General features: G+C 42.6%; 1 protein-coding gene across 2 annotated transcripts in view; it reads left to right on the top strand.

Moving 5' to 3' along the window:
- Positions 1-11,473, top strand: part of ints10 (integrator complex subunit 10) — a 31,304-nt gene extending 19,831 nt beyond the window's left edge. Inside the window, exons 13-18 of one of the 2 annotated variants that reach the window (XM_061930314.1) lie at positions 1,558-1,666; positions 2,156-2,235; positions 6,786-6,948; positions 7,045-7,138; positions 7,369-7,437; positions 8,887-11,473. In XM_061930314.1, coding sequence (XP_061786298.1) covers positions 1,558-1,666; positions 2,156-2,235; positions 6,786-6,948; positions 7,045-7,138; positions 7,369-7,437; positions 8,887-9,043 — 672 coding nt within the window. In that variant the 3' untranslated portion in view covers positions 9,044-11,473. The remainder of the gene's footprint in view (positions 1-1,557; positions 1,667-2,155; positions 2,236-6,785; positions 6,949-7,044; positions 7,139-7,368; positions 7,438-8,886) is intronic. The other variant, XM_061930315.2, reaches the window with a different exon arrangement.
- Positions 11,474-11,752: the final 279 nt, after the last annotated feature.

The raw sequence follows: 11,752 nt of genomic DNA on the forward strand, positions 1-11,752 counted from the left end.
GTCCGAATCGCTCTCGCTGCTAGTGGCCATGATTGTAAACAATGTGCAGATGTGAGGAGCTCCACAACCTGTGACGTAACGCTACTCGTCTGCTACTTCCGGTACAGGCAAAGCTTTTTCATCAGCGACCAAAAGTTGCGAACTTTATCGTCGATGTTCTCTACTAAATCCTTTCAGCAAAAATATGGCAATATCGCGAAATGATCAAGTATGACACATAGAATGGACCTGCTATCCCCGTTTAAATAAGAAAATCGCATTTCAGTAGGCCTTTAAGGGCGCCGCCCTCAACTGCTTCCGGTCGTACCTAACTGACAAGAGTTTTTGTGTAAAAGTAGACAGTTTTATGTCTTCCACAGCTCCTCTACCACATGGGGTCCCCTAGGGCTCAATCCTTGGCCCAATTTGATTTACGCTTTACCTTCTCCCCCTCGGTTCTGTTTGCATTTCATTTTTATGCCGATGATTGCCAGCTCTACTTTCCCATGGCACAAAATACCACGGTCCAACGTCTCATTGATTGCCTGCACAACATCAAAGCCTGGCTTTCAGCTAACTTCCTGAGCCTAAATGAAAGCAAAACAGAAGTTATGTTGTTCGGTCCAAGTCGCTCTCCCTCCCCCAACATGGACCTTGGCACTCTCAGCGACTGTGTCACAAACCTGGGGGTAAAGTTCCACTCAGATTTTAAGTTTGAAAAACAAATCAGCAGCGTCGTCCAAAAAAGCTTTTATCAACTACGCCAAATAGCGAAAGTGAAACCATTTCTGTCAGGACATGATCTTGAGAAATTAATCCACGCCTTTATCTCGACTCGTCTTGACTACTGCAATGCCCTGTACGTAGGCATTAGCCAGGCCTGCAGTTCGTGCAGAACTCTGCTGCTCGTCTGCTAACACAGACCCACAGACGTGAGCACATCACTCCTATACTAGCGTCCCTTCACTGGCTCCTTGTGCGTTACCCAATACATTTTAAACTCCTTCTATTTGTTTTTAAATGTCTAAACAACCTCGCTCCAACATATCTCTCCGACCTCCTTCAGCCATACTGCCCCCCCCCCCCCCCCCCCCCCCCCCGATCCCTAAGATCAGCCGATCAGCTGCTGTTGACGGTCCCTGACACAAGGCTGAAGCTTAGAGGTGACAGAGCTTTCGCCACTGCTGCTCCCAAGCTCTGGAACGACCTACCTCTGAGTGTTAGACAGGCCTTCTCTCTTCCTGTTTTTAAATCACTCTTAAAAACATACTTTTATTCCATGGCTTTTAACACTGAGTGATCTCCATCCTGCTATGGCGTCCCACAATGCACCTGCTGTGAACCTGTTTTTATGTTTTATTTATTTATTTTTTATCGTGCTCTGTTTGTGTTGTGGTGTGCTTGCTCGTTTCTCTTGTGTTATCTTTTAACCTGCCCATTGTACAGCACTTTGGCTACCCCTGTGGTAAATTTTAAATGTGCTTTATAAATAAAGTTGATTTGATTTGATGTTACTTGGGATCGCCATATGTTTTGTCATTGACTTATTTGTTTTTTTCCTTCTTACTTACTACTCAGATGGCCTCTGAGAAGCTCCTCGATGTTGTCAGTGGACTTGTAGCCCCAAACCATGAATCAACAAAGCCCTCTGAAGATCAGACAAGGGTCAAGACCAAATCCAAGAAAAGTATGTTCTCATTTTTAATTCGAAAATTGAGACAAAATATTTAGTTGACTTTTTTTAATTTGTATTTATTATTTTAGATTTTTAGGACAGACCAATCGTTAAACATAAATAAATGAAAATGCATCTAGACATCGATACACATAGGGCTAAAATAAATAGATAAAATAACATTCAGAGAGTCATAGATTTGTTAAAATCCAAATTATGTAAAACAATCCCATTTTTTCCTAGTATTATTATCCCCTTTATGCTGAAAGCCATTATCCATTATTCTTGCATGATTAACATTTTGTATCAGGAGAGCTATTGATGGAATGTTTTTATTGAGCCAAAATTGGATAATAGCTTTTTTTTTGCAACCACACAAAGTGAAGAAGGGCAATTTCAATTCAATGCCTAAAACTGAATACATTATTTCTATTACCTTCTTGCAATTTATTTTTAGTTGCAAGATCAATATCATAACAAATGATTTTTTGTCCAAACTAGGTCATGAGCTGAGATTGCTTCCATGCACCAGTAAGGCTGTGCTACCTTTCTGCCTCCAGCTCATGCTGTCCTGTTTTAAGGTATTGAGATGATGTTAAGCATAGAGGTGTCCCGATCCAATGTTGGAAATTAGTCTGATATCAGCAAAAGAAAACAGGTATCGTATGATTTTGGCTTGCATCTAAAAACTCTGATATAAGCTCCGATACAAGCGGTCCTGCAGCTGGTTTACGTGTTCAAAGCCAGTGAACATCTAAAAGCACACAAGGTTGGGCTTTTCTCTTATATTAGTCAAGTCATTTACAAAAGGTAAATGTGGTAGGCTGTAGGCTACTATGAGCTCATCATCGGCGGTCACTCGAACGAGTATGACGATCCTCCTGGTAGGGGTGTATCCCTTTATGGAGGATGCCTGTGTGTGACTTAGTTTAACGTGGGGAGACTGGTGCACAGACAGTCACCACACGATCTTTGACAGAATGGGGTCAGGGTCCAGTGGCATGGAGTCCAAGACGACTGGGGACCCTTTTCTGCTGCAGCCTTCTTCCGCCATCCCAGCCGTTGTGGTAGTTGTTACATCTACCGTCTTCCGCCTGCTCCGCCGTTGAGGTCTTCACCGTATCCCTGGCTAGAGGACAGTCAGGTACTAGGCTTTTGCCAAGGGCCACCTGGGGTAACAGTAGTAAAGGGGTTAACCTCCTAGTGCCCCAAGACCCCATAGAGGAGCTCTCCACTGCCGGATGCACTTTAACGTCATGCCCAGGACGTAGACTATGAGCTAGCAACTACACAACAGCTAAGCACACAATAGCACACAAGCTAGACATGTAATAAGTGTCCTTAATTGAACAATATTGCACTTTAAAACACCACATTTGTCAAAATAAACAAGTACATATATAATGCACTTTATGAAGTAGCATGGAATGACAATGAGGATGATGACAAATTGTGGAGCTATTTTACTGTTTTTGAATGATTATATTATGTATAATTGTTTCTCACTGCGAGCCAAATTTACGTAATCTAATTTAATCTGCAAGTATCAAATAATTATAGTTGCATATTACTTACACACATTAAGTTATTAGAAAGTACCCACTAACAAACTTGTCTGGATCAGTCAACTTACTGCGTCGTGCTTTTAGTTTAATGAATTACAAACCCCGTTTCCATATGAGTTGGGAAATTGTGTTAGATGTAAATATAAACGGAATACAATGATTTGCAAATCATTTTCAACCCATATTCAATTGAATGCACTACAAAGACAACATATTTGATGTTCAAACTCATAAACTTTTTTTTTTTTTTTAATAATAATTAACTTAGAATTTCATGGCTGCAACACGTGACAAAGTAGTTGGGAAAGGGCATGTTCACCACTGTGTTACATGGCCTTTCCTTTTAACAACACTCAGTAAACGTTTGGGAACTGAGGAGACACATTTTTGAAGCTTCTCAGGTGGAATTCTTTCCCATTCTTGCTTGATGTACAGCTTAAGTTGTTCAACAGTCCGGGGGTCTCCGCTGTGCTATTTTAGGCTTCATAATGCGCCACACATTTTCAATGGGAGACAGGTCTCGACTACAGGCAGGCCAGTCTAGTACCCGCACTCTTTTACTATGAAGCCACGTTGATGTAACACGTGGCTTGGCATTTTCTTGCTGAAATAAGCAGGGGCGTCCATGCTAACGTTGCTTGGATGGCAACATATGTTGCTCCAAAACCTGTATGTACCTTTCAGCATTAATGGCGCCTTCACAGATGTGTAAGTTACCCATGTCTTGGGCACTAATAGACCCCCATACCATCACAGATGCTGGCTTTTCAACTTTGCGCCTTTAACCATCCAGATGGTTCTTTTCCTCTTTTGTCCAGAGGACACGACGTCCACAGTTTCCAAAAACAATTTGAAATGTGGACTCGTCAGACCACAGAACACTTTTCCACTTTGTATCAGTCCATCTTAGATGAGCTCAGGCCCAGCCAAGCCGACGGCGTTTCTGGGTGTTGTTGATAAACGGTTTTCGCCTTGCAAAGGAGAGTTTTAACTTGCACTTACAGATGTAGCGACCAACTGTAGTTACTGACAGTGGGTTTCTGAAGTGTACCTGAGCCTATGTGGTGATATCCTTTACACACTGATGTCGCTTGTTGATGCAGTACAGCCTGAGGGATGGAAGGTCACGGGCTTAGCTGCTTACGTGCAGTGATTTCTCCAGATTCTCTGAACCCTTTCATGATATTACGGAGCGTAGATGGTGAAATTCCTTGCAATAGCTGCTTGAGAAATGTTGTTCTTAAACTGTTAGACAATTTGCTCACGCATTTGTTGACAAAGTGGTGACCCTCGCCCCATCCTTGTTTGTGAATGACTGAGCATTTCATGGAATCTACTTTTATACCCAATCATGGCACCCACCTGTTCCCAATTAGCCTGTTCACCTGTGGGATGTTCCAAATAAGTGTTTGATGAGCATTCCTCAACTTTATCAGTATTTATTGCCACCTTTCCCAACTTCTTTGTCACGTGTTGCTGGCATTAAATTCTAAAGTTAATGATTATTTTCCAAACAAAAAAATGTTTATGAGTTTGAACATCAAATATGTTGTCTTTGTAGCATATTCAACTGAATATGGCTTGAAAATGATTTTCAAATCATTGTATTCCGTTTATATTTACATCTAACACAATTTCCCAACTCCTATGGAAACGGGGTTTGTATTATGACCACTAGGTGTCGCCAAACACAAATTAACACTTGACTTCAAAAGCATAAATCTGTCACATTTATAATTATAATACATTTTATTTGGTATAGCGCTTTTCAGGGTACTCAAAGACGCTTTACAGGATAAAAATATAAAACAGTTCAAAGTAATAATACAGGAAATGTAAAAGCAGTACATAGTAATATACATAATAACACTGGACATTACAAGACGGGACATTACAAGACACATAACACTAATCACAGGATAGTTTATACCAGTGGTTCTTAATCTGGGTTCGATGGAACCCTAGGGGTTCGGTGAGTTGGCTTCACAGGTTCGGCGGAGCTTCCGCCACGGAGGTCAAGACACACCCGACTCATTGTGTAAATAAAAACTTCTGCCTATCGGCGTATTCTGGATACCCTCAAACAATGTTCCCTATCATTTTCATATGTGTGAGCAAACGCAAAAACTCCTTGAGCATTCAGTGGAGCACATGTGAGCACACCTGTCCCAAACCTGGCTAAATAACAAATTAAAGGTTTTATTGTTATAATCAAATGACAGCTGTCATTTCCATGAGATTATTTTCTAATATAAGTGTTTTGGCCCACTTACAATGACAATAACAACAAATATTATTTTTCATGAGCTGTGTACTAGTATTGTATGTCTGGGTGGGAAACGAAGAAAAGGAACAGACTTTGCTGTGAAAATAAATAAATAATTTTATTTGATCATCCATCCATCCATCCATCCATCTTCTTCCGCTTATCCGAGGTCGGGTCGCGGGGGCAGCAGCCTAAGCAGGGAAGCCCAGACTTCCCTCTCCCCAGCCACTTCGTCCAGCTCCTCCCGGGGGATCCCGAGGCGTTCCCAGGCCAGCCGGGAGACATAGTCTTCCCAACGTGTCCTGGGTCTTCCTCGTGGCCTCCTACCGGTCGGACGTGCCCTAAACACCTCCTTAGGGAGGCGCTCGGGTGGCATCCTGACCAGATGCCCGAACCACCTCATCTGGCTCCTCTCGATGTGGAGGAGCAGCGGCTTTACTTTGAGCTCCCCCCGGATGACAGAGCTTCTCACCCTATCTCTAAGGGAGAGCCCCGCCACCCGGCGGAGGAAACTCATTTCGGCCGCTTGTACCTGTGATCTTGTCCTTTCGGTCATAACCCAAAGCTCATGACCATAGGTGAGGATGGGAACGTACATCGACCGGTAAATTGAGAGCTTTGCCTTCCGGCTCAGCTCCTTCTTCACCACAACGGATCGATACAGCGTCCGCATTACTGAAGACGATTCAGTATTTGATCATTTATCATTTAAAATGACATGAGAGTGGCACTTGGCAAGGTGAAGCCACGCATATCTGAACTGGTCTCTCAAAGGCAACAGCAGAAGTCAGACTGATTTGCAGGTGTGTCATTTGTTGGGAGTTCATACACTGTGTTGCTTTTGTTCTTTGAACAAGGTGATGTTCATGCACGCTTCATTTTGTGCACCAGTAAAAAAAACATATAACTTTGCCTTGAATTTAAACAAATTATTTATTTTTTATTTTTCACTCAAGAAGGGTTGGGTGAATGCGCATATGAAACTGGTGGGGTTCAAAGAAGCACTGGTTTATACCTATCAGTGTTCTCTGAGTAATTTCATTTGATCAAACATTTTCTAACAATCCGCACTACAAAATGATAAAAGTGTGTACTACGATTCCTGATGATACTGAATTGATATGGTGTCGGCCAACATTCAAGGCTCCATTATCGGTCTTGTGTCAGAAGTGAGAAAGTTGTATCGGGACACCCCTAGTCATTTCTATGTTTTATCAATCACATCTAGAGAAGACAACAAATACTTTCTGCTGTTTTTGTTCACACTTCAACATCAATTCTTCTTATGTGTTTCATTCAGCTGCGCGCCTTCACTGACAACAGGGACGACTTGTCGCTGGGTCACGTGGTGGTGCTCCTGCAGTACGACTGGCCTCAGGGCGAGATGCTTTTTCTCAAGGCTGTGGACAAGATCTGCCAGCAAGGCAGTTTCCAGTATGAGAATTTCTTCAATTACGTCACCAGTATCCTGCCACGGTTCTCTCTAAATGCTCCTACCACTGGAACTTGTCTTTTCTTGTCTCCAATGCTATATTTCTTGAGCTCACTTCCATTGTCAGACATCGACATGCTGGAGGAATTTGCATACTTGCGTACGCCAGATGGAGGGAGGATCCAGCTGGAGCTGCTGCCCAACCAGGGGATTCTGATTAAGTAAGCCCCTCACATCCGATCCGTCAGCATGGTGTTGGAACACGAGCAGGTTCGCTTGATGGCTGAATACTTGGCCCACGTGGCAACTTAGCTAATAAAGTACAGAATCTAAATAGGAGCGGGCTTTAGAGAAGAGGCTTTTGTGTTATGTCAATGTAAACCCCTTTAGGCCTTGTTGCAGACTGAATGCACCCGCACTGACCGAGTCTTTGAATGTTGCTGTTCCTCAGGAACCCTAGCCCCGCCCTGGGGGTGGAGTTAAACACCCTTCTGCTACAAGGGGTTCACACGATGGACAGGTACCCCAGGCCCCTCCTGCTACAGTGCCCATCCCTCCCACCTCCCCCACTAGAGATGCGCGGTTTGCGGACACAACCGCGGAGTCCGCGGATTATCCGCGGATCGGGCGGATGAAATTAAAAACAATAAGATTTTATCCGCTCGCGGGTCGGGTCGGGCGGATTAATTAGATATTTTTTTTATTTTTTTATTTTTTTTGCGGGTGGCAGTTAAACCAATTCGGAAATATATATACATAGTTAAATGTTGTTACCCACATACGAAAAACGAGCAGGCACCTGCTGCATATGCCACAACAGAAGAAAAAAAAAGAAAAGAGATGGACACTTTTACGGAGCGGAGAAGGGACGCCTCGCCGGGGTCCGGGACCGAGGCCCCTTCCCCCGAGAGGGCCCCACCGGGAGCCGTAGCTGAGGCGATCCGCGAGAAGGGCCCGACGCACGTCCAGGGTCACTACCGCACCGACACCCCGCCTCGTCCGCTTTCGCAGTGCGCTCACGAAAGGGGTGGGGCTCACCCTGGTTGATATAGAGAGCAGGACGGTGGCCATGGAATTTCATTTAAGGTTTGTGATAAACCATCAAACTCATTCGTTAAAAGGACTCTATAGTAATATAAAGCAAATTTTTCTGGACATTATCATGCAAGAAAAGTTTATTTTTGGGATCGCGATCACCGCGTAATGATTTTTAAAGGTTGCATTACATTATTAACTGTCCCATGTGATCAGCCAGTGCGATTGGAAGTCCATGCTCAATTATTGCCTCCGTAAATAAAACTTCGGCATTTATCACATCCAAAGAATCTGTTTGGGCGACGAAAAACGTTGAAAGTTTTCCACTTGTATCGCTAGCAACGGCATTAGACTTGTGTTTTTTTGTCCCAACGTGGTCTTTTACATCGCTCCGTGTCCGATCGAAAAATCTTGTCTGCACAAGGTGCAATTCGCGTAGTTTTCACCCTTTTTTTTTTTTTTTAAATTAATATTAGATATATAACAACGGGCGGATGGCGGGCGGGTGCAGTTCTGATCAAACGTTACATCGGGTGGATGGCGGATGGTTGACGACTTTCTGACGCGGTTGCGGATGAAATAAATTGCCTATCCGCGCATCTCTATCCCCCACACACAAGTCACCTTTCATTGCCAATTTCAAGGCCCCCCCCCCCCCCCCCCTCCCCCAATTCTTTATTTGGGCTGATCATTTAAGAATAAGTCGTCGTCGCTGTTTGGTTTATTTGAGCCATTGCTCGTCTTTCTGTGGTCATCGCCGAGATGATATTGTTCCTTGTATAGTTAGTTTCTTTTTGCCTTTTCATAACACTTGGTCTCATTTCATTTGTGCTTTTGTTTCGTGTTTATCGTTGATTGTTTTGCCCAAAGAGCATTGGTTCTTGTGAGATTAAAACCTTTAAAATTGTGTCTATTTCCCCCCCCCCCGTGTCAGACACCACACAGTGACGAGGGGGATCACTAAAGGAGTGAAGGAGGACTTCCGCCTGGCCATGGAGAGGCAAGTGTCGCGTTGCGGAGAGAACCTGCTGAGCGTGCTGCACCGTTTTTGTATCAATGAGAAAATCATCATCGTCCAGTCTCTCCCTTGACGCCATAAAGCCTTCTCAAAACGAGGTTGGACTGACTCTTTGACCTCTCGTACTACAAGAGACACTGAAAACTTTTTTGTACAACGGTGTAGTTTTCTTGTGTTTGCTAACTTACAGCATTTTTAATGGTATCACCATGATGGGATATTTTGTAGATATCGTTAAAATAACTTGCATTTTGCTTGGGAATGTTTTTTGGAACGATTTGACTTGACCTTTTAAATGAGATATATGATAACTGTCACTACTGGACACAAGGTGGCAGCATTTGGTAAACCCAACCTAACCCTCCCAATAAGTGTGATGCAGTGCAGTTCTTCACCACTGCAAACTAATATCGCCTGGAGAATGACATTCATTTCCATTTTTATTTTTATTTCATTAATAAATAGAATCATAAAAATGAATCATAAATTCAACGGATCAGAAAGAAATATACATTTACAAAAGCCAAAACCAGAGAAGTTGTCACGTTGTGTAAATGGTAAATAAAAAGAGAATACAACAAATCCTTTTCAACTTATATTCAATTGAATAGACTGCAAAGACAAGATATTTCATGTCCGAACTGAGAAACTTCTTTTTTTTTGCAAATATTCATTAACTTAGAATTTAATGGCAGCAACACATTGCAAAAAAGTTGGCACTGGGGCATTTTTACCACTGTGTCACATGGCCTTTCCTTTTAACAACACTCAGTAAACGTTTGGGAACTGAGGAGACACATTTTTGAAGCTTCTCAGGTGGAATTCTTTCCCATTCTTGCTTGAAGTACAGCTTAAGTTGTTCAACAGTCGGGGGGTCTCCCTTGTGGTATTTTAGGCTTCATAATGCGCCACACATTTTCAATGGGAGACAGGTCTGGACTAAAGCAGGCCAGTCTAGTACCTGCACTCTTTTACTACGAAGCCATTTTGATGTAACACGTGCAGAATGTGGCTCGGCATTGTCTTGCATGAGAAAGACGTTGCTTGGATGGCAACATATGTTGCTCCAAAACCTGTATGTACCTTTCAGCATTAATGGTGCCTTCACAGATGTGTAAGTTACCCATGTCTTGGGCACTAATACACCCCCATACCATCACACATGCTGCCTTTTACACTTTGCGCCTATAGCAGTTTGGATGGTTCTTTTCATTTTTGGTCCGCAGGACACGACGTCCAGTTTCCAAAAACAATTTGAAATGTGGACTCGTCAGACCATAGAACACTTTTCCACTTTGTATCAGTCCATCTTAGATGAGCTCGAGCCCAGCTCAGCCGGCAGGCGTTTCTGGGTGTTGTTGATAAATGGCTTTTGCTTTGCATGGTAGAGTTTTAACTTGCACTTACAGATGTAGCGACAAACTGTAGTTACTGACAGTGGTTTTCTGAAGTGTTCCTGAGCCCATGTGGTGATATCCTTTACACACTGATGTCACTTTTTGATGCAGTACCGCCTGCAGGATCGAAGTTCACGGAGATTGCCGCTTACGTGCAGTGATTTCTCCAGATTCTCTGAACCTTTTCATGATATTACGGAGCGTAGATGGTGAAATTCCTTGCAATAGTTGCTTGAGAAATGTTGTTCTTAAACTATTAGACAATTTGCTCACGCATTTGTTGACAAAGTGGTGACCCTCGCCCCATCCTTGTTTGTGAATGACTGAGCATTTCATGGAATCTACTTTTATACCCAATCATGGCACCCACCTGTTCCCAATTTGCCTGTTCACCTGTGGGATGTTCCAAATAAGTCTTTGATGAGCATTTCTCAACTTTATCACTCTTTGTTGCCACTTGTGCCAGCTTTTTTGAAACCTGTTGCAGTCATCAAATTCCAAATTAGCTAATACTTGCAAAAAATAACAAAGTTTAGCAGTTCGAACGGTAAATATCTTGTCTTTGCAGTCTATACAATTGAATATAAGTTGAAAAGGATTTGCAAATCATTGTATTCTCTTTTTATTTACCATTTACACAACGTGCCAACTTCACTGATTTTGGGTTTTGTATATCGGCTCCCCTATACAAGTAGAGTATTGGCTATTTAACTTGGAAGACTATTAAAGCCATATTTCTATTTTATAACATACAATAAAAATATCAGCTTACTAAAAGTCGGATCTTTGCATCATCATGATTTTTTACACACAGAAAGAGCTTTACATTGTTTGCTTCCACTGTCAAGGCTGCTTCATAAACTAACACCTTTAAATGAAATGCTTCTATGGCACAATAGGCGCTAATATAATAGAAAATAGAGCTAAATAAAGGAAATGTTGCAAAGCAGCCCTGGCACTGGATCGATTGTTCACATTAAAGCCTAAAAGAAGGAGCTTGTGCACAATAAAAACACCATTATACGCACTATTTATAATAGCTATGCAATAATAGTGGCAGCTGTCCAATTCAATGTACCTGTCCACCTCTCGCCTTGAGGCACAGTGTTTCCTGAGCAACTCCACTGTTTACCCTTCACACACACACACACACACACACACACACACACACGCCGCCTTAATGAGAAAGCTGCTGACCTAAAGGCCTAATTAAAGACAATGACACACACACACACACACACACACACACACAGACACTTTCCGGCAGTGTTTTCTTTAAACCTGACGTTTCCCTTAGTCAGTGATTGGAAAAACGACACTAAAAATTGAATAAAGTTATACGAGCTGGTTAACCTTGTTCTCTCCTGTCACAGGGAGAACACTGC

The sequence above is a fragment of the Nerophis lumbriciformis genome, linkage group LG36 (genome assembly GCF_033978685.3).
Source record: "Nerophis lumbriciformis linkage group LG36, RoL_Nlum_v2.1, whole genome shotgun sequence".
Classification (NCBI taxonomy): Eukaryota; Metazoa; Chordata; class Actinopteri; order Syngnathiformes; family Syngnathidae; genus Nerophis; species Nerophis lumbriciformis.